General features: G+C 53.5%; 6 protein-coding genes across 6 annotated transcripts; 4 read left to right on the top strand and 2 right to left on the bottom strand.

Annotated features, from left to right (window-relative positions):
- Positions 1 to 352: 352 nt before the first annotated feature.
- On the top strand, positions 353 to 2,769 carry usp107 (U1 snRNP-associated protein usp107; the record flags this gene model as incomplete). Its single annotated transcript, XM_037322917.1, has 4 exons — positions 353 to 374; positions 426 to 512; positions 564 to 2,623; positions 2,677 to 2,769. The coding sequence occupies 4 exons, from the start codon at positions 353 to 355 to the stop codon at positions 2,767 to 2,769; spliced, it is 2,262 nt and encodes a 753-aa protein (XP_037177342.1).
- A 1,536-nt stretch (positions 2,770 to 4,305) lies between these two features.
- GNT1-1 (Glucose N-acetyltransferase 1) lies at positions 4,306 to 5,404 on the top strand (the record flags this gene model as incomplete). The annotated part of the gene is made up of 2 exons (XM_037322916.1): positions 4,306 to 4,533; positions 4,586 to 5,404. The coding sequence occupies 2 exons, from the start codon at positions 4,306 to 4,308 to the stop codon at positions 5,402 to 5,404; spliced, it is 1,047 nt and encodes a 348-aa protein (XP_037177341.1).
- Positions 5,405 to 6,216: 812 nt separating this feature from the next.
- ARS-2 (Arylsulfatase) lies at positions 6,217 to 8,024 on the top strand (the record flags this gene model as incomplete). The annotated part of the gene is made up of 5 exons (XM_037322915.1): positions 6,217 to 6,445; positions 6,491 to 6,538; positions 6,590 to 7,701; positions 7,753 to 7,860; positions 7,917 to 8,024. The coding sequence occupies 5 exons, from the start codon at positions 6,217 to 6,219 to the stop codon at positions 8,022 to 8,024; spliced, it is 1,605 nt and encodes a 534-aa protein (XP_037177344.1).
- A 5,786-nt stretch (positions 8,025 to 13,810) lies between these two features.
- On the bottom strand, positions 13,811 to 15,406 carry CGCA056_v007666 (uncharacterized protein; the record flags this gene model as incomplete). The annotated part of the gene is made up of 1 exon (XM_037322914.1): positions 13,811 to 15,406. The coding sequence occupies one exon, from the start codon at positions 15,404 to 15,406 to the stop codon at positions 13,811 to 13,813; it is 1,596 nt and encodes a 531-aa protein (XP_037177343.1).
- A 1,874-nt stretch (positions 15,407 to 17,280) lies between these two features.
- On the bottom strand, positions 17,281 to 18,241 carry CGCA056_v007665 (HD domain-containing protein; the record flags this gene model as incomplete). Its single annotated transcript, XM_037322913.1, has 3 exons — positions 17,281 to 17,857; positions 17,919 to 18,096; positions 18,154 to 18,241. The coding sequence occupies 3 exons, from the start codon at positions 18,239 to 18,241 to the stop codon at positions 17,281 to 17,283; spliced, it is 843 nt and encodes a 280-aa protein (XP_037177346.1).
- A 1,330-nt stretch (positions 18,242 to 19,571) lies between these two features.
- Positions 19,572 to 20,642, top strand: yjhC-1 (putative oxidoreductase YjhC; the record flags this gene model as incomplete). Its single annotated transcript, XM_037322912.1, has 1 exon — positions 19,572 to 20,642. One exon carries the CDS (start codon positions 19,572 to 19,574, stop codon positions 20,640 to 20,642), a length of 1,071 nt encoding a protein of 356 aa, XP_037177345.1.
- Between the last annotated feature and the right edge of the window lie 527 nt (positions 20,643 to 21,169).

Below are 21,169 nucleotides of genomic sequence, written 5' to 3'. Positions count from 1 at the left end.
CGCTCCACAAAATGGACCAATCAGAGACCAGTCGCGAGACCAAGCCTGCTTCGCGTTGGCCTCGCGCCGAATTTTGAATGTTCGACCCAGAGCTTCTGGAGCTCAAATCGTCAGTGTCGTCCTCGTCTTCGTTTCCGTGCTCGACCTGACCCCCCCTCCGCCTTCACCATACTCTGCGCCTGCCGCCCGACCTTACGGATAGATCAAGTCCTAGCAATCTCTACCTGCAGCCGGCTTCGATCGCGACACGAGGTATCAGCGACTATTACCACACCCTCGAATTACTTGCGGATTGCGGATTGACACACCGACCGAGCGACATTCAATTAGCAACCACTCGCATTGCATCGTCATGTCGTACAACCCGTACGGAGGTATGCATTCGTAGCTCTCGGATTCACACTTGCACTCACTCAATCTCTCAGCAGGAAACCCTTACGGGCCTCCCCCGAGCTATGGCGGCTTCCCGGGATCCAACGCCGCGCCTGGCATGGCTCCTCCACCTGGTCTAGGTTTGGGATACCAAGCTGCGCCATCGAGTTCCTACGCTGACCGATATTCAGGCCCTCCGCCAGGCATGTCTTCCGCTCCGGGAATGGCACCACCTCCCGGTGTCCAGCAATCCAACAACGCACAAGCTAACCGACAAAGCGGCCTGCCGCCTAACTTCCAAGCTCCCGCGAACCTCCCCAACATCAACTTCAGCGCACCCGTCATCCGTCTGGGAACCATAGGCGCTAAGCCAGGTGCCCCTGAATCGGGAAGGAAGGACAGCAATACCCCAAGCGGTGGAAGACAAGGACTTGGTATGGACCGTGGCTTTGACCAGTCAAGAGCCGCTGCTCGAGAGCACATGCAATCGCTCGTCCCTCCGACCAGCGAAGAGAAGTTGCGCACATTATTTGTTCACAAGATTCCAGACGGAGTTGGTGGCGACGAAGGTATCGAGAGAATTTTGAATGCTGTTGGCAAGCTCCGGAGATGGGATGCCGCAACATCAGTTCTGTCTGATGGAAAAGGCGCCAAATTTGGCTTTGCTCAATACGAAGACGCCGACTCCTTCTCGACGGCCGCCGATCTTTTGCAGGACACCGAAGTTCCTCTCAAACGCCAGAGCCCAGCGGAAGCGCCATCTGCAGATGACGACAAGTTCGAAGGAGTTGAAATGGTAAAGCTCCAGGTTACGGTCGACCCTAACTCTCTGAAGTACATCGAATCCTACAAAGAGGGCAGAGGTGATGACAGCGGTGCCGATTCAAGGACCCAGGCTGCGAAAGACGCCCTGCGGCACGTAATTCGAGACCTCGTTTATCCAAAGACCGCAACGAACATCGATGGCGAAGGTGATGTTGCTATGGGCAACTCCGGTGAAAACGTCGAGGTTGTCAATATTCCTCTAGCTCAAGATGACGAACTCGCAGACATTCCCGCTGAGATGCGGGAGGTTGTCGCCGCAGAGATCGCTGCGTTCCGAGAGCGTAGCAACAAGCGGGACATGGAGCGTCTGAAGCGCGAAGAGGAGATGGAAGAGATGGAACGAAACCGCAATGGCCCTTCCCGTCCTTCCAGACTGGACTCACCACCTCCATCCAACTCGAATAACATTCCTGTTGGACCCCGTGGTGTTCCCAATGCTCCTTCTGGCCCCAGGGGCCAGAATGGCACCCGGACAACTTCTTTCGTCAACGGTGGCATCTCCAACACCGAGTTCTCAATTAACCGCGAGGACGAGGACACGGATGCTGATGACGAAGAACTGTATCAGCGAGAACTGTCTAAGCAAAAATCCGAAGACGAAAAGATGTATCTCGAAGCCGAACGCAAGTGGGTCAACAGAGAGCGGTCTAGAGCTGCGGCTCTGGAGCGTGAAAAGGAGCGCGAGCTCCAAGAAGAGGAGAGCTTGGAGAGGCGGGTGCAGGAGCAACTCGAAAGAGAGAAAGCTTGGGATGACGAGAGAGAAGCGTCTCGAAAGAACCATCTTTACTACCGTGATCATGCTGCATGGGTTAAAAAACGGCAGATCGAGAGAGCCGACGAACAGGCAAGAGACGAAGCAGATCGGAAAGCGGAGGAGGACGAGCAACGCAGAGAGGCTGCCGATATGGAGAAGGCGCGTGGTATTGCCGACTCATTCCTTGATCAGCAGGCCCAGGAGATGGAGCAACGCCAGCAAGCTACTGTTTCCGCCCCTGCGCCCTTCAAGTTGTCTCTTGGCGCTGCTGCTCAACGTTCTCAAGCCCAGCGTGCCGCACCGCAGCGGCGCACTGTTGCTGAAGTGGAAGGCCTCCTTGATGATGAAGAGCAAGACAGCACGGCCAAGAGGCAGCTGATTCCCATCCAGTTTGAACCCACTACTGCGGCGGATAAGATGACAGAGGAAGAGATCAGCAAGGCGGTTCGTGCACTCGCACAGGAGATCCCGTCCGAGAAGGAGGGATTGTGGAATTGGGCGGTGCAGTGGGATTACTTGGACGATGCGATCATCCGCGAGAAGCTTCGACCGTTTGTCGAGAAGAAGATTGTTGAGTATCTCGGCGTCCAGGAAGAGCTTTTGGTCGAGGTGGTGGAGGAGCATCTACGGAAGCACGCCAAACCTTCAGATCTGGTCGAAGAGCTTGTCCCAGTACGTGCATTAACCCCATATTTCCAGAATATTACAGCTAACTTGACCAATAGGCTTTGGATGATGAGGCGGAGGATATGGTCAAGAAGCTGTGGCGTATGGTCATCTTCTTCACGGAGAGCGAGAAACGGGGATACCCAGCATAATGTAGGCAAGCCCGGCATGATGTATTATACCAACTTTTTGGGAGGCAGCATTAAACAGAATCGGTCCTGCTTCTCTACTCTTGGGCAGACTCGGCAATGATAAGGCGTGTCGACCTCTGAAACTAAAAGTGAGCGAAGATACTGTGGCTGCGCATCCCGCATTTGCAGAGATCATGGAGCTTACTCTGCCCATCCAGATGCATGTTTCTTCGCCGCTGGATCAACAGCAGTCGAGGCCAGTTTTCTTCGTATGGAGACAAGATAGGGCAACTGAGTAGGTATTCTTTAATAACACCGCCATTGACGAGTGCAGATACTTACTAGTACACTGTGAGTTTGTAATGCTTGCCCGCACTCCGTTTCGATTGTTGCTGCTCACTTTTCATCCCGTAGCGACGAATTGATCTCAAATGTGCAATCAGAGACCAAACCGCCTCGACCGTTGGGCTGTTGTCAATGGTGCGGATGTCTCCCTCGGCTCCATTCGGAGTAAGCGACGGAAGCGAGAGATTCGTATCACGGTATCGTGGGGGAGCCATTTCATAGCGGGTCTTTGGCAGGTTAGCCTGGAGATCACTCAGCCCACGAAGCAGGGGTTTGTTCTTCTCCTCGGCTCACGGCACTGGCAGAAAGCTTCGCATCCATTATCCGTTACTCAATGATGTCACAAGGTGAAGACATGGGGTTGTCAGCTCAGCCGAGTGCATCGATTAGTGCAACAAGCGCGATTTCGAAATGCCTTGCGCTGCGGTCTTTTGCTTTCGTCGCAAGGCCCTTAGGATGAGCGGGCATTTCGTCTGACAAGATGAATGGTCTGTTTTTTCTAAGTTTCTCTCTCTTGTCGGAAATCCACACACTGGGATCGTCGCTATTAATGCTTCCTACGAATAATATCCGTCGATGGATATACTAGGTACAGTGGACTGTGGGACCCCCCCTTTGAGTCGTGTTGGGTCGCTTCATTTCACTTTAGTTTCGTCTATCATCATGTCTACCACGGTTGATCCCGACTCTTTTCTGGCTCACGAACCATGCCGAGCGTTCCCAAGATCTCCCAAGGCTTTTGGCTGGCCAATTGCGATTGAGTCGGAATCAGCCTCAGCCCACTCCGCACCAAAGTATGGTGTGCGCTGTTCACCGCCCAAGTCTTCCCCAAGACCCCAAGAGTCCCCAAGACACCCCGAAAAAGCAGTGGCCCCACCGGCCCAAGCATCCGATACGAGGTCAATTGGTGTTGCTGACTGCCTTGACCCTGGTTGAAGCCATACACAAGTGTCAGAATAGACGGCTTCGGGGTAGGCGGGATTCAATTGCCGTGGGAGGCCCAGCCTCGTATAATTAGCTTTTCCTGCCAATCCTTCCACTTGCCATGCCGCCATGCCGCCAAGGGGAGCTTCCCTGTTGTCGCGAACCATTCCTTTGGGCTGAAAATGTGAGATAAAGCTCGCCGCCCGCATATGCTGTCGCACCAGAGTGCGCTGTCTGTCGTGCTGAAGAACCTCGGAGAAGCAATATGATCACCCCGCCGTGACGAACATGTTCATCCCATCGCTGAGACGTGCCGTTGCCGTCTCGTTGACGTGCGCCATCTTCGTCACTGTCCTCTTGACAAGCCACCAATTGATTTGGGAACAAGACATCTTCGGCTCGTCTTATCTTGCGGGGAATGAGAGCCAACACACTCCTGCCGCGAAGTCGCAGGAACGCAGCTCGAAATTCGCATACGCGCAATATGCGACGGACTTGGATTATCTATGCAACGCTGTATGTGTTCACCATGTACTCTTCTGAGCGCAACCAGAGCTGACGATGCCAGGTCATCAACTTCAATCGCCTTCGGAAATTCGGCGCCGAAAATGACATGGTCTTGATTTTCCCCTCTTCATGGACGGAAGGGAAGAAGGCGGAGGCAAAAGCAATTCGCAGCATTCGTTCCAACCATCCCCGAGTCATTTTGAGGCCATTCGACTACGTCCGGATCTCCAAAACGAAAGCGAGCGCAACGTGGGCCGACAGTCTCAACAAGTTTCATGCCTTCGACCTTACCGAGTACGAGCGAGTCATGATATTCGACTCTGACAGCCAAGTACTGAACAATATGGACTCTTTCTTTCAATCGCCCAGGGCCAGCGTGGCTGTCCCCCAAGCATACTGGTTGAACGAACCCGATGTGCCTGCAGCTGAACGGGTGCTCAGCTCGCATGTCATGCTTATCGAGCCGAACAAGACAACCCACGACAGACTCATCGAAGAATCGCTGTCGTCCGGAAAGCTCGATATGGATTTGGTGAACATTATGTTCAAGGATACGGCAAGCATACTGCCTCACCGTCGACTGGCCCTTCTGACGGGAGAGTTTCGCGATGATGACCATCAGAAGTACCTAGGCCAGCACGATGACAGTTGGGATCCGGTGGAAGAGGTGTCAAAGTCTTACCTGGTGCATTTCAGCGACTGGCCAATGCCAAAGCCTTGGAGACCGCGCACGAAGAAACAGTGGGAGGCTGCTCTCCCCGGTTGCCCAGAGAATGAGGTCACGACTGGTCATCGGCAATGCGCCAACCAAGACGTGTGGAGTGGGTTCTATGAGGACTACGATTCCGACAGAAAACGATACTGCAAGCGCTGGGGATGAACGAGTTCGGAATAACTCGGTGAACGAGTATATTCATACACTGTCCAGCCTACGGCATGCCTCTACGAGACCGGCAGATTCCGTTGTAGCTTGCGAGCCGCCGCATCGACGCCCTACGCCAGAGAAACGGGTACTCCGATGCAACCGCATGTATCATTTCATGCTCTTTCGGATATCACCCCGGAGCATGTGCGCACAGCGGATTACATCCGTCAATCATGCTGAGTGCTGATGGATCACAGCCTCTTGTATGGTACAGGGTGATATTCTTGCCACTTGTTGCTCCGACGAATGCCTGTGGGCAACAATACATAACGTCTGTACATCGGAATTGATTGTATCAGAAAAATCGGAAGAATTAGCGCGCCGTTGGGGGGGTGTTGATCGACGCAGCCCTCTATGAGGCCCAAGGGCAAGGGGCAGAGACCCAGCCGAATGGATGAACTGCTTCGTGGGGGGTTTGCAGCGAGTGTCGTAGCCATGCCGGCATTTGTGTATGTTGCGGATATCGCTTTTGGCCTTGAGTGGCTCGGCGGGAAGGCGGTATTGGAAGTACACTGCCGAGGGAAGCACGCCATATGCGTGTGGATGTTGTCAAAGCCTGGGGCTGACGCTGGCAAGCACCGTCGGGGTCCAACTCCGATGAGTGCTCTCGGAATGATGGAGCTATCAAAAACCATCCTACCTCAGACCCAAAATATTAAAGAGTTTGAGCTCTCTAAAAAGTGTCTCATTCTCGGTCATATTCAAAGCCAGACCAGCTACAAACACTGCTGGGGGTTCGCCAGGCAGGACGCCTCCCTATTGTGATCATGTCTCTCAAATCTCTGACGGTGTTGGCTGGCATTTTGTCGGTCGGCGCCGGCTCCTTCCTCCAATCAGATGAATATCAAGTTCCTCTTGTCTCTGGTTCCTCGCGCAGGCCAAACATCGTTTTCATTCTGACTGACGATCAAGACCTGCACATGAACTCGCTGGATTACGTCCCCTTCATCAAGAAGCATTTGATCGACCAAGGCACCCTGTATAAGAGACACTTCTGTACGACAGCACTTTGTTGTCCTTCAAGAGTGACTCTTTGGACAGGGAAAGCTGCGCACAACACCAATGTCACTGACATCTTTCCTCCTTACGGTGAGTGTTCACGAGCTAGTACCAATGGCGCCCAAGCTGACCTGAACCCAGGTGGATATCCCAAGTTCGTGGCAGAGGGCCACAATGAGAACTACCTACCCAAATTCCTCCAGAACGTGGGCTACAATACATACTACACTGGAAAACTGTTCAATGCTCATACCGTGAACAACTACCACAGTCCCCACGCAGCTGGATGGACTGGATCCGAGTTTTTGCTGGACCCGTTCACTTATTCTTACCTTAACGCCACATTTCAACGAAACCAAAATCCGCCGGTGAGCCATGAAGGCGAATACAGTACGGATGTTCTGGCTGGCAAGGCTTTGGACTTCCTTGACGATGCCGTGGCTGTGTCCAAGCCCTTCTTCCTCGGAATCGCGCCTGTTGCACCTCATTCAAATGTACAATCCAATGTCATCAGCAACGGCAGCGTTCACGATCCGCATGGCATCGTTGCAACGCCACCAATTCCCGCCGAGAGGCACGCCCATTTTTTCCCCGATGCCATTGTCCCGCGAACGGACAACTTCAATCCCGAGAAGGTATCTGGAGCCAACTGGGTTCGGCAACAACCGAGACAAAGTGCCGAAAATGTCGCGTTTAATGATCACTTCTATCGGAACAGACTTCGAGCTTTGCAGGCGGTCGATGAGCTGGTTGATTCTGTGATTTCCAGATTTGAAGAATATGGTATTCTCGAAGAGACATACATATTTTATACCACTGATAATGGTTATCATATCGGACATCACCGCCTCCAACCTGGAAAGGAGTGTGGCTATGAAGAGGACATCAACATCCCTCTCATCATTCGGGGCCCTCAAGTCCCGGAAGGCAAAGTCGCCGAAGTTGTGACAACACATCAAGACCTGGTGCCTACGATCATGGGTCTAGCGCAAGCACCTCTACGTGCTAATTTCGATGGTCTAGCTATTCCCCTGACCGAGGAAGATTTTGGTAATGCGGCAAAGACAAGACATGAGCATGTCACAGTTGAATATTGGGGCTTTGCGGCCTCCGAGGGTCCTTGGGGATATTTTGGTCGGAACGAGTCCTTCGTATTCAACAACACGTACAAGGCTCTGCGCGTAGTTTCAAAGGAGTATAACCTTTACTACTCAGTGTGGTGTAATAACGAGCATGAACTTTACGACCTCAATGTAAGTTGTTCATAGATCTTCTTGAGCCAGAGACTAACAAGCTTGGTACAGACCGACCCGGGCCAACTGAACAATCTTTTGCATGAAGAGTCCCAGTCAACATCGCTTCTTGGACTACCTATTGAGAAGATCGTTTCTCGTCTGGACTCGTTGTTGCTTGTAACGAAGTCTTGCAAACGTTTGCACACATCCTTGGCGCTCACTGCATCCGCAAGGCAATGTGGACACTCTGCGCGACGCACTTTCACCGAGATTCGACAGTTTCTATCAGCAACAACAAGTTCGAGTTGAATACTCGCGTTGCGAGATGGGTTATCTTGTAGACGCAGAAGGGCCACAATTCGAGCGAGACGGCCTTGTATACTGGAAGGGACTCCATTGGGGTGAATGGGTCTAATATTCTGCGAAATCTCAATTGCCAAGTCATGTGTGCCAAACGTAGCGTTCATGGTCCTTGGAGGAATGGCGAACGGCCATCGCTACGCAACATGAACTGGTCTGCTGGTCGTTACCTGACGCCTACAAGCCTCTGTGCACACTGAACAGGCAGCTTTTCGATCCCTTCCTCGCTAGTTTGTTAGCAGCTCTGGAACAGCCCTAATGGTACACCAAATAGCAGTGGCAGAATTTGTCACATGAAGGTAAAGGAAGTACGGGCCGGGCAATAGTGCGTATCCCGTTTCTACGTACGGCGGCATGGAGCATCACGAAGCCGTCAAAACTGTGATAAGACTAGTGACAAGTTGAATGTGTGGCATTTCAGTATAACACACTGTTACACACCAAGGCCATCTCCCCAAGTCCATCGTTCTACGTGAGAGACGTAGTCGGGAATATCGTGAACTTGAACAGGCCCAGCAATTTGGCGAGTTGCCAAGGAATCTGGTGAAGCCATAGGTGTATGCTAGATAATCGAGAAACAAGGAGAATTCTCTCTTTTGTTGCCGTGTACACCTTTCAAGCAAAGGTTTGGAGGGGAATTATTGCATTGGAAGACTCGATTATATGAATCTAGCCACGTTTAAAACTCAACGGCCTTAGTGCCAGATGCAGCCCAACACGCTGTTTCGCCTCAGCTGAAATGCAACAGAACTTCAGACGAGTCGCCCATCATCTGGCCATGGAGATGTGGGAGGCTTACTAGTCTGGTTCAATGAAACGTGGGCAGCCCGCACGCCCGTCATTGACCAACCCCACGCCCGTTTCATTCCCGTGTTGGTCAGTGTTTGATTCACACATGTCAGGAAAAGAGAATCGGGGGCAGGAAACAAAACGGACTCGGTGATCCGATCAAGTTGGCCATGGCTTCTATTTGCCTCCCTCGCGACGCGAAGTTGGCCGATGCCATCGGGACCGCAACGGCAGCCGTCAATGTTGGGCAGAGTTTCAACAGCAAGTCAGCTGCACCGCTGAGTCATATAGACACATGTTTCCGAGATCCGGGTCGATGAGAAGCAGCCACATTTTCCGTTGCACGGGCGAGATCCGCCGACGGAGTGGAAAGCTGCCCCTGGAAAGACTTTCGCTACCAACCCATGGAGTAGCCCCTGCATGCGGCTGCAAGCCTTGGATTCTAGACTGTAGAACCAACAATAGTCTCGTCTTCTGCAGTACTCAATGTGGACCTCCTGCACCAAATAACCGCGTAGAGCCGGCCGGGGAATGACCGGGCCCCGCCGGCTTCCCGGTAGTGTGGGGTCCGAGGATGACCGAAGTTGCATGGCGGCAATGGCGCAATATGTCGCCATAGCAAGGACCCAGCCTGGATCCCCTTATCGGCAACTTTTCTTCCTGGGCCAAGCATGATTCTTCAAATTCTTCTGACGGACATTGAGTCAACGGGACCGGGAGCTTGGGAAGGAGGTTATCGGAGTTTGTGGAAAGTCTGATTGGCCGACGTCATGGGGTCCCTAAGGATCTCAGCGGTCGCGGGTCGCACGTTTGCATAGATGCGCTGTCCCCCGGAATTCTGAAAAGGTTCATCCCAGCTGAGTCGCAGCCTGCGTAGCCGATGACACCTTGGTTTTCTTCGAATCGCGCCGGTGCTTGCGGCCCTTTCTCTCTTCTCTCTCCTCCACAATCCTATTACACACGAGTGATCCATCAAACATGGCTCGCCAAGAGACGCTACGTAGTAGAGGAGAAGAGACTGCGGAAGAGAGAGTAGTCGACGAGCGGTCGCCACTGTTGCCGCGAAATCGAAGAGAATCAAGTTCGTCAGGTGAGAGCTCTTTGACATCTTCATCGTCGAGCGGAGACTCGGACGGTCAATTCCTTCCATGGCATCTCACACCGTCGACAGAGGTCGATGAGGCGTACGTTGACGTTGAGCGTACCGCACCCGCTTGTGCCGAGAATGATACCGAGACGAAATCCCAGGGCACGCCGGCATCGGCTGTCATCAAGATCGTGGCGATCCTGCTGGTTGGGACATTTACCGCAAACGCCGATGGCTCCTTGGTTATGGCCACGCATCCGACGATTGCTTCAGAATTCGACGACCTTGAAAACTCGAGTTGGCTATTTGTAGCATTCGCGCTTGCTGGAGCGGCAACACAGACTTTGGTGGGTGTGTTTTCGAGACCGTGGCTGAGGTGTGACTAATAGAAGATTAGTATGGCAAGCTGAGTGACATATATGGCCGCCGTGCCTTGCTAATGGTGGCATATTTGTTGTTTGCTGTTGGATGGTAAAACCCAAGATGATCTAACAGGAGAAAATCCCGTGAATGAAGCTGACAGTAAACCGTCAGTGCCGTGGTTGGTGTTGGTAGTACCATGTGGCAAGTTGTGGTCGGCCGAGTGGTCTCTGGATCTGGCGGCTCGTCGTTGAACGTGCTTGGCTTGCTCCTGATTACAGGTTTGTTGTTCTTGAGGGCTGGAAAGATTCACGTAGCTAACTATCACAGATCTCGTGCCTCTGCGCGATGTTGCTGCCTGGCAAGCCGGCCTCAACCTCGCCGCCACAGTTGGCCGTAGTCTCGGTGGTCCTCTCGGAGGGTGGCTTGCAGATACCATCGGTTGGCGCTGGTCATTCCTTGGGCAGGCTCCTATCTTTCTACTCGCCGTCGTGCTTTGCTGGCTCTTCCTTCCGAAGGGAATGCCTAGCTCCGCACATCAAGTCGAAACGGAAGACTCAAAACCCGAGGATCCAAAGAAGAGCCCTCTTGCAAGAATCGACTTCCTGGGTGCCGGGCTGTTGGCTCTTTTTATCCTCGCGTTCCTGCTCCCCATAGAGATTGGTGGAACTAAAGTACCATGGAATCACCCCCTCATCTTCATCTTCTTTGGTGCTGCAATTGTTCTTGGTGGCCTTTTCGCAGCTACAGAACAATGGTGGGCCAAGGAGCCCATCTTCCCACTGGAGATTCTGAAGCATCGAGACGTCGTACTTACCTACTTCATCACCGGTGCTCAAGTCGCTGCTCAGCTCGGCCTCATGTTCTCGGTGCCTTTATACTTCCAAGTCACAAAAAGAGTGTCGAACACCGTTGCGGGACTCCATCTCTTCCCTGCAGTCGCCGGTAATGCCATCGGCGGTATCATGGCTGGGTATCTGATCAAGAAGTAAGTTGAACACGTGCCTGTACACCATTTGTTACTGACTTTCAAAGGACGGGCCGCTACAAGTATCTTCTTGTTCTTGCGACACTTGCGTCATCACTATCATACGTCCTTCTTCTTCTGCGATGGCATGGCGATACCAACGTCTGGGAGTCATTATACATCTTGCCAGGAGGACTAGGCGCAGGTCTGGTGCAGTCAGCTGGTTTTATCGCCGCACAAGCCGGAGTCAACCCGAAGCACAAGGCCGCCATCACTTCGGGCATATTCTTGACTGTCCAGATCGGCATGATCATCGGGCTTTCTAGCGTCAGCGCTGTTATGATGGAAACCATGAGATGGAGGCTGGAGGAGCTATTGAAGGGGATGGGTCTGGATGCGCTTGTGCGCAAGACGGTAGGCTACTGACTTCTCCCCTCCGATGATACAAGTTGATCTCTGATCTTTTCCTCGCAGATTATCCAGAAGGCGACCTCGAATGTCGATTTCATTGATCGCACTGACAGCCACATCGCACAAGCCGTTGTGCAAGCGTACGTTGAAGGGTTGGGGTGGAGCCATGGCTTCTCACTCATATCTTCCGCACTAGCATTTGTTGGGGCCATGTTCTTGCAAGAGCATCAGATTTGAACACTAAACAACTGGTAGAGGCCTTGGGATACATGGGAAAGGATCATTGCAAGGGTTTTCACTCATACTTGGAGGGAGGTTTTGCATGTTTCGTAATTACCGGCAAGCATGGAACTCGTGTAGTAAGATTTCGAACCAGCGAACAGCATGGGATTTTTAAAGATAGATATTGGAGTAATTGAACTTTTGAGGACGCGGATTATCTGTCATAGCCTTCTTGGCTGTCTTGGTGTGAGCAACTCGACAGCCACGGTAATAGAGTCATCGTTGACAACGACAAGATCAGGGTTGTCCCGCACAACTCCTGTTCAATGCCTCCAAAGTAATAAAAAGTGCCAGTAACTAGAAAGAGAGGATGTTGTTTGATAACGTTGGAAAGTAGAATCTCTTCGTAGGATGGATATCACCAGCCCCTAATATGTTGTGTACAGTGTCACACTGTACTCCACGTGCCCACCGGTGTGCCTCGGTGAGAGTCGCGAGTCGAGCTTGCCCGACGCGGCCTTCACCACACAACGTCGATCCACACAATGACCACAATCCAGTAACCTGAGAGGACATCGAACAGATTGAACCTTTCAAAGACCCAGTGCCACGAAAACCTTATCAGCCTCTGTGTTGTTCCAGACCCGTCTCTCACAGCTGCAGCCTAGTCGAGCGGTGAACCCCGCTTCAGTTGTGACGACTCATATCTGCTCGCTTTCGGCATCATGGCGGCGTACTGCAGAATTCCCTCCCACATTGCTGCGCATAGCTAACACATGTTCAGGTCATTTTATGACGATAATTCACAGACGTGGGTTCGCATATCTCTCGATATGGCCAACATGATTAAGAGAGTTATGATGTATGACGGCGGAGACGTCGAACGCATCCAGGTCCGCATTCCCGCGCACCCCGACAGCTCTGATGCGACACTGCCACTGTCCCGCTTGGAACTCCCGGAGCTTTGTATGAACTGCCGCTCTCCATATCACTGGACTCAGGATTGTCAGGATGCCTGTGGCCACTGCGGCCAGCCCCGGCACGCCTGTTACGACTGCGAGAGCATACCGCGCAACCGCTGCAAATGTCGCCCCTACCCGCAACGGCATCTTGTCAAGAAATGCGAGGTTCTGTGTACAAAAGAGTGCCCAAAGGCTGAGAAGGACGAGCCAGGGAGTGAATATCACCGCAATGCGATCATGTGCAAGGCCCGGTGTTGCATGTGTGGTCTCCTCGGCCATGCAGGGCGCGACTGTCATCTGAAGGAATGTCGCTGCGGTCGCGATCATTTGACGATTTCTCACGACTCAGAGAGGAGAAAATGCGTGGTGGAAGGTTGCCCGCGCTGGTTTTGCACCAAGCATTGCCAGAAGCCGGAGTGTAAGGTGGAACTGAAGACGTTGAGAGCAGAGACGTGCCATTCTTGCGGTGCAGACCAGGAAAAGATGTTCTCGGACAGAGATCCAAGCTGGTAGGGGCGGCTGAATCTGGGATACCCGGCACGTATAGGAAGCTGCAGCAGTAATGCAAGAAAGACGGCATCCCGTCATTTTATCAGGATGCGACGTCAGGGGTACGGCAAGCTGAAATGACAAGCTGCGATATCGCGATAGAATAGCCAATAGACACGGTTGAGTAGGTGTTGTCATTTCCCGCGCATCTTTGGGGCACAAGTCGTCATCAAGATATTTATTTCTAGCCATGAGCATTGCATTACTCTAGCAATTACATCGAAAGTTTCTGGCTCCCCTGACCTGAGGAGGCTCCCAAACGGCCAAGCAAAGGCGAAAAACTGCTGCCAACAAAGGCGCAAATATGCCATAGGTGGTATCACGCGTCATGTCATTCCTGAACTCCACGGCGTCAGTCGAAGCCTGATGTGAGTATGTGTGTAGCAAAACGCCTCCCAAAAACCAGTCCCAAAGGCAAACTTAATCATCCATCCAGCAACCGTCATCACCATCAATCTCAATCTTGGTGCCAAGTGCTTCTCGGCCCTGGCGAATCATCTCTTTCAGTCTTTGGTTGAAATCGTCAATCCGTGCATCGGAATCCTGCTCGTCCCTGACCCTCCTAGCTGCCAATTTCTTGGCCTCGGTAGTAAGACGAGGGCTCTCGCGGATTGAGTCGACGCCAAAATCTTTCGATTTACGTCGTGAATGTGCTGCTGATGCATTGCTGCGCGAGCGACGATGCGAGTGAGTATAAGGGCTAGTGCTGGATTGTACAGGAGAAGGAATGGCGCTCTGGCGCAAGTTTGGGTTGCTCGGTCTCGCGAACGGATTGGGCCCCAATCCAGCGGGCTGGACAGGCAGAGGAATCCGACTCGGCGATGGACCAGTAAACTGCGAGGGTGTCTCGGGCGACCAGGCACCGGCAAAGCTGGCAGGCTGTTGGGGTGACAGCGCCGCAGTTCCAGCGTGCGAGATGTTGCTGTGACTGGTGGTTGGCCTGCGCTGGGCCGTCGGTGTGGAGCTGAGGCGTGGCTTGGGGACGCTGATTCTGCGCCCAGTCACCATTGATGGCCGGCTGTTCCGCGAGACCGGACGCGAGGCCGGCCGGGGAAGAGCCCGTCTGCTAGCCGCCGCCTGCTCATCCACCACAACCCAGTTGCGAAGCTCATCATGGTTTCCGGCGCTGGTTTGTCTGCGCTTCACCGCCGGCCGCGACGGTGTACTCTCGGACGGAAGGGTTTCTTGGAATTGGTACGCGAAGGGGTTGGTGCTCGTGAAGCCAGGCGTTGGATAGCCACCTGGCGGTGTTGTGTCAACCACAGGGGCGCTCGGTCTGGGGCTCTCTAGCCCGAAATCGGGTGTCTTCTCGGATAGCTGGGGTTGAGGCTGTTGTACAAGTTCAGGTTTGGGCTCAGCTTCCACCTCGGGCTCTGGTAACGTTTCCAGGCTCTGGCCGTCGATGGTGTAAGCCTTGCCACCTCCTGCAGAGAAGCCTCTAAAGGCGCCAGTCCTGCAGAATTCCCACACCTTGCCAACGACGCCACCAATAGTATTGAAAGCAAAGCGACTCCAGCCTTCGACAACAGGTTGAGGCTGAACAAGTACCGTTGGCTGGTTGGATACTGGAGACTCTATTTCTTCGTGGGGACGTTTTGATCCAAGTTTGCTTCGGTAATCGGCATCCGAGTACATGCTCTCGTCCAGCGCACCATTCTCGAAGGGAGGATTGGCAACAACGCCTGGGGTCTCGAGGTGACCGGCAAGAGTATAACGAGCTTCGTGGTTCGCCTGGGGAGTGTCGTATTTTGGAGGTAAATCGCCGGAGCTGTCGAGATTCATGTTTCCGTCGCACCACTCGTGTAAGGGGGTAGCTTCACGGGACACATCGTTTCGGCGTTTTCGCATGCGCTGGGCGTGAGGGGTCGCAGCTTCAGATTGGTAGCTACCGGAGGACCTTGCGAGGTAGAGCGAAGAGCTCGCGGAGGGAGAAGAGGGGGCGCGAAAGACGCCGGGATGAACGCCGCCGGGCTGCGTGTCGAAATAGGTGCCGGGCATGCGATACTCGAACGCCATGTTGAGACGGAGTAAGTACCTTGCTATTTGGCGAAGCAAGGGAAACAAGGGGTTCGATGTCGGAGGAGGGCGTCGATGGGTCTGCGACAAGATAGGGCCGAGGGACAGTTCGGTATTGGTGTAGTTGAGTTGCTCGAATGGTGATTCACGCTGTCGCCCAGGTCAGAGGGAGAAGGTCATGATCGATCAAGGTGTATGTGCCGGGTGTGTGTTCGCGGTGGACGTTCTTCGTCGCTGGTCGCGCGACAGGCCGTGCAGTCGGTGATGTGCGCGGACAGGCGCTGTCAGACTAGAGGGTGAAGGAGACAGGCGACGGAGGTGAACGGATTTCCGTGAGGTGTTGACGAGGCGCGTGACGATAGGATTTACCGTCGGGTAGCTGACAGGCGGGTTGGAGAACTGCGGCGTAAGGTAGGCGATTATGGTTACTGCGCGAGGTAGGATTTGGGGTAAGGTATGCTATGGCAGATAGCAGGGAGCAGCTATCGGGAACCAACAAGCTTCGACCCGGTTGTGGTGGTGTGTCCTGCTGCCTGTGCTCCAACTTTTCCAAGCTTCCCAGTGCCGGGGAGGCCCCGTTGGTGTTAGCGGTGTCGCTGTCGCAATCTGGTTGGCCAAACGGCCGATGATGCGCAAAGTGATCAACACGCGGGAAGAGGAAGAGGAGCGGTTTTTTTTTTTTTTTTTTTTTCGTTTTTTTTTCCGGAGCAGCAGCGTGGCCGTGGCGTTTTGGGGTGACGTCGAGTCCGTTATGCGCCAGGAACAGGAACGCAAGGAGGTGGAAAAGGTGATGCTGCTAAAGACAGATTTGGTGAGTGAAAAGAAAGAACAAATTGCGCCGGTGGGGAGTGAATACGGGAGTTCAAGGACAGAACAGACTTCGTCGGATTTCCGCGCAACTCTAAAAATGGGAGGTCGGAGGTCGGTGGCCGGCAAGGTTGAAAAGATGGGATGTCGAGGACTACGAGATTCTCCTTCAAGAAGACCCAGCTGCACGCGCCAGGGGAAGAAAAGGAAACCTAAGGTAATGGAAAGTCGCGTCCCGTCAGGTCCCCCCGTGCCCCCGTCGTGTCATTCGCAAACCCCCGTAAAGTGGAATGAACCCACTGTATTTGCCTTTCCGCACCACCCGTGGGCCGTGGCATCACCTTGACACTGTCAGCATCGCACCGGCAGTCCGTCAGTCAATGTCAACAATTTTTTTTTTTTATTCTTTTCTATCCCATCGCAGGCCCGGCCGTTCAGGGTCTTCCGGCGCCTCCTAAATTCAGTGCCCCGAGCGGAGGGGGGTAGTGGAAACGCCCATCCATATCAGGCAAGGCGTGTCTCGGTTGCTGGGGTACTCGCCCGGGGCCCATGCGCAGAGGCCCTCCGTAGCGTGTAAATAGAGGGGCACAAACAACCACACCGCCTCCCCAATCTCGCCAGTTTGGCCAGACCTGTCCAGCCTGCCTGCCAGCTGCTCCCTGTTGTCATGCATTAAGTACATAGTGCTCCAGCTTTTGATGTTGAGCTGCTCTCATGGCCATTGATGATTTCTACCTTCGTCTATGGATATCCCCTCAAAGCGCCTGTTCCCGTCCCCGATCCCGACGCGAACTATGCAATGCAAGTACGGAGTATGATCATCATGATGCGTGAAGCGAAAGCGACCACGACTACGGATACCACTCACGTCGACGGTCGCACGACATCCATCCCTCCCACGTGATCGCAGTCGTGTCCCCGTCATCACATCCGTTAACCACCCTCTCCTGTCCAGCCCAAAAAATAGCGCCAAGGGGGAATCATTCTATCCCATCCATCCGTCATTTAAATTCCATGCTGCCCCCACTGCTGTCGCAAGCCACAACCCCCAAGCCTCAAGTGCCGGCTTATTCACGCTTGTAGTAATCGTCCTGCTGCTGTCGCGTATCGACCTTGACTCCCCCGTCGACGCCAGACTCGCCGTGGACATGGTCCTTGGCGCCCCAGAACTGCTCCCGCTCCTTGAGAAGCTCATCCGCCCACGCCTTGGTCTCCGGAAGGGAGAACTTGGTGGCGACGTAGGCGAATTCTCCGAGGTCGAGCTTGCCCTGGCCGCGCTTCTCGTATTCCATCATCTGGAGGAGCAGTTCCATCTTGTCGAGGTCGTGCACGAAGTGGCTGTTGAGCGTCTTGGAGTCCTCGTACTCCTGCCAGATCTCACGCATCTCGATACCAGTCAAGCCACCGTTGAAGTTGCCCAGCAGGTTCTTGGTGATGTAGTCCATCGTCTCGGCCTCGCGTCTGTTCTTCTCGGGCTTGGGGACGCCATCAACGGGTGTGATGTCACCGACCAGGGACTCTGCCATGTCGTGGATGAGGCACATTTTCATGCAGCGCGCGAGATCGATACGGGGGGCAAGCGCCGGCGGGCAGCACATGGAAAGGAGGGACATGCGATACATGTGGTCGGCGATGGACTCTCCTCTGCACAAACGATGGTCAGCTTGGAATGGACGATGCAGAGACACAGAGGGATGATGAGAACCTCGCGATGCCGAATCGACGCCAACCCTCTCGCTTCGTGGTCTTGAGACGCTCGAGCATGTGGAAGTATGCCAGCGGCGAGCCCGAGTTTGTAGGTGCCGAGGTACCGGGCGAGGCCTTCAGAGCCTTTTCGACCGTCCAGGTTCCCTCAACCTTTGGTGTTTCGACATGGCCAAGATCTAGTGGAGGTTAGTAGAGGCCCACAAGGCGAGGAGGGGTTGTGGTTGGTGATTCACTCTTGATGTCTACGGCGCCGTTGGCGGTCGAGGTGCTGTTGGCACTGTTGGCGCCATTGGCCTCGCCGTTGGTGTTCGTCGGGGACATGTTGTACGGCCGGTGGAATGCGCAAAAGGGAGGGAGAGATGTTGGGAGAAGGGTTTTCTTGTTGTCGCAAGGCGGGGTGAATCGACGCGGGGCTAGTTGGTGGCGCGAAGACCGTTGCAAGTGGTTGCGGGGGTGTCGACGGGCAAGATTGTACGATCAGACCGGCGGAAGAGGAGGAGACGAGGTGAGGTCAAGTAGGCGAAAAGCGAAGTTGCGACAGAATAACACAGGCGGAAAGGGAAAGGGTCGTTGGTGTTTGCGCTTGGGTTGTTGTCGATAGGAGGGAGCATCCCAGCTTGATGTCACCGCCGCCTTCCTTCCAGCAGGTCAGGTTCTAGGTTGTGACTGCAGTGAGTGGAATTCGCTACCACGGGCACCCACCAGGGCCGCCCACCGCCAATCACAGCCGCACCGGTCCTCCACTGCGCGCGGGCCCGACCGAATCCTGTCCCAACTGGCCAATCACGGCGGCCACATTTGCGATGGCCAACTGGTTTTAGCAACTCCACTGGCAATGGACGGCAAGCGCAAGCAAGCAAGCAAGCATCATCTATCTGTTTGTTTGTTTCGATGTGATGGTGAACGTGACAATAGCGAACACAATGGGGATGATGTTGATCATGGCGATAGGAGCAACGTCAAGCTGCGATGATTAAACTTCTTCCTCAATAGGTAGGTATTCGTATACTGTGCAGAAGAGTTGTGCAGCTGGAAAGAAATCAGTCTGCACCATTGAGGGAGAACCCCCGACTTGCACTTACATACATACAGCACTAGGAACGAGCCCTCATTGGCTGTAATCAAGACATGCAAGATGACCCTTGAACACCTTGAAGTGTAATTCCATCAAGTCTTGCTCGGTTTCCTCATGATCGCACCTCAAGGACGAATGCATTTTGTCCTCATTTTGACAAAATCTTCCGGGGGCCTAACAACAATAACCGGAGCAAGCAGCCATGTCGCGGCTAAGCTGATATTACCGGGTCCTCGCTTATCACGCATCTGCCCATGCATCCTTGAAATGGAAGTCTCCGGCTCGGAGCACCGACGGGAACACCACCAACTTCCCCGGCGCGGCCTTGGCCTCAACCGCACCCGGGTAAACACACTGCCGGATCATGCCCCGCGTCAAGCGTCTTGATTTGCGGGGCCCCGGATTCTCAACCACTTCCCGAAATGCCCCACGACGCAAGACACCGTTCAGTGTTGTTTTGACCAAACTTCGCTCCGGTTTTCACCAGCTCAAACGTTCACCCTTCAACCAACAAAAGTCTTAGCGTCTTCTTCTCGCTGATAATCAAACATCGCGTCGCCCAAGGGTCATCTCGTCATGACCGCTCAACCACCCAAGATCCCTTTCGCCGTCATCGGCGTGGGACTGATCGGGCCGCGTCATGCCCAAACAGTCATAGAGAGTCCCGACGCCGAACTGATTGCTGTCGTCGACCCAGCGCCCGCCGGCAAACAGTTAGCCGCTGAGCTCAATGTGCCTCATTATGCCACTGTCGATGACCTCCTGAGCTCTCCTCATACTCCCCAGGCTGCCATTATTTGCACCCCAAATCATACTCATGCCCTTGTCTCTAGGCAGCTTTCTTCCAAAGGAGTGCACCCTCTCATCGAGAAGCCCATCAGCTCTGATATTCAAAGTGGCATTGAGCTTTTGGAACATCTGCGCACAACAGGCGTCAAGGCCCTCGTCGGTCACCATCGACGATTCAACCCATACATCATTGCTGCTAAGAAGACGCTTGAGTCGGGCTCCCTGGGCAAGATCATTGCTATCAATGGACTTTGGACGCTGCACAAGCCGCGGGATTACTTTGAAGGTCCCACTGCATGGAGGCAGGGCAAAGATGGTGGCGTCATTCTCATCAACATGATTCACGAAGTCGATCTTCTCCACCACCTCTTCGGACCCATCACACGAGTTCACGGAGAAATGGCCGTCTCTGAGAGAGGCTACGAAGCCGAGGAAGGAGGTGCCCTCACTTTGAGATTCAAGTCCGGAGTCGTGGGTACTTTCCTCATCTCTGACAACGTTCCGTCGCCGTACAACTTCGAAGCTGGGACTGGCGAAAACCCCCTGATTCCGAAGACGGGCCAAAACTTCTACCACGTTTTCGGATCCCAGAGCTCTCTAAGCGTGCCGAACATGTCTTTGTGGTCTTACGAAGGCCCCCAAAAGTCATGGCACTCCGAGCTCAAGAAGCAGGACGTTCCTGTTATTGACGGTGTTCCATTTGAGCTGCAGTTGGCCCACTTTTGTCGGGTCATTCGCGGTGAAGAGCCCCCCAGTTGCTCCCCGCAAGCTGGTCTGGCTGCTTTGATTGTTTGCCAAGCGATCAAGGACGCATTGAAGTCGAATAGTACGGTGGAAATTCCGAGTTACGAGCTATAAAAGAATAGAGTCGTTCTTGGGATCGTCTGCGAGGGGCAATATGTGGTGTGATGGAGAAACATCATTAACCTCTTGTGTCACATACTTCTGCTACCATAAAGGTAACCACGAATGATTATGATGTGTTTTTGCCACCCATGATTGGGGTTCGCCGTGACTGACGTCGAACACTTCCCGAGCAGCCTTAGCCCAGATGCCAGCCCATTATACAAGATCATTATACAAGATCATGTAGCTCAAGCTTACGAAAAAGTGGTTCAATCTCTTGCAACCCAATTCACCAACTTGACTTAGCATGTTCATGGCACACTTTGACACCTATTCGTGCAATCAACTCGATCTCTCTGTTGCTCCGGAGATATATTTCAACGCTCCCAAGGCTACTGATTCATGGGTTTTACGTCATTTCTGATACCATGTGACTTTGTCATGTTTCAAGAAACCCAAAACTTGGTGCGATTGAGAACTGGTGCTTTGCATGAGACGCCAACGCCAAGTTGTATACGAAGTTGAACTTTGAGCTAGAA

This window comes from Colletotrichum aenigma (assembly GCF_013390185.1).
Source record: "Colletotrichum aenigma strain Cg56 chromosome Unknown KSG_Cg56_contig05, whole genome shotgun sequence".
Lineage (NCBI taxonomy): Eukaryota > Fungi > Ascomycota > Sordariomycetes > Glomerellales > Glomerellaceae > Colletotrichum > Colletotrichum aenigma.
The sequence above is the reverse complement of the archived record's forward strand: the minus strand, read 5'-3'. Positions and strand labels throughout refer to the sequence as shown.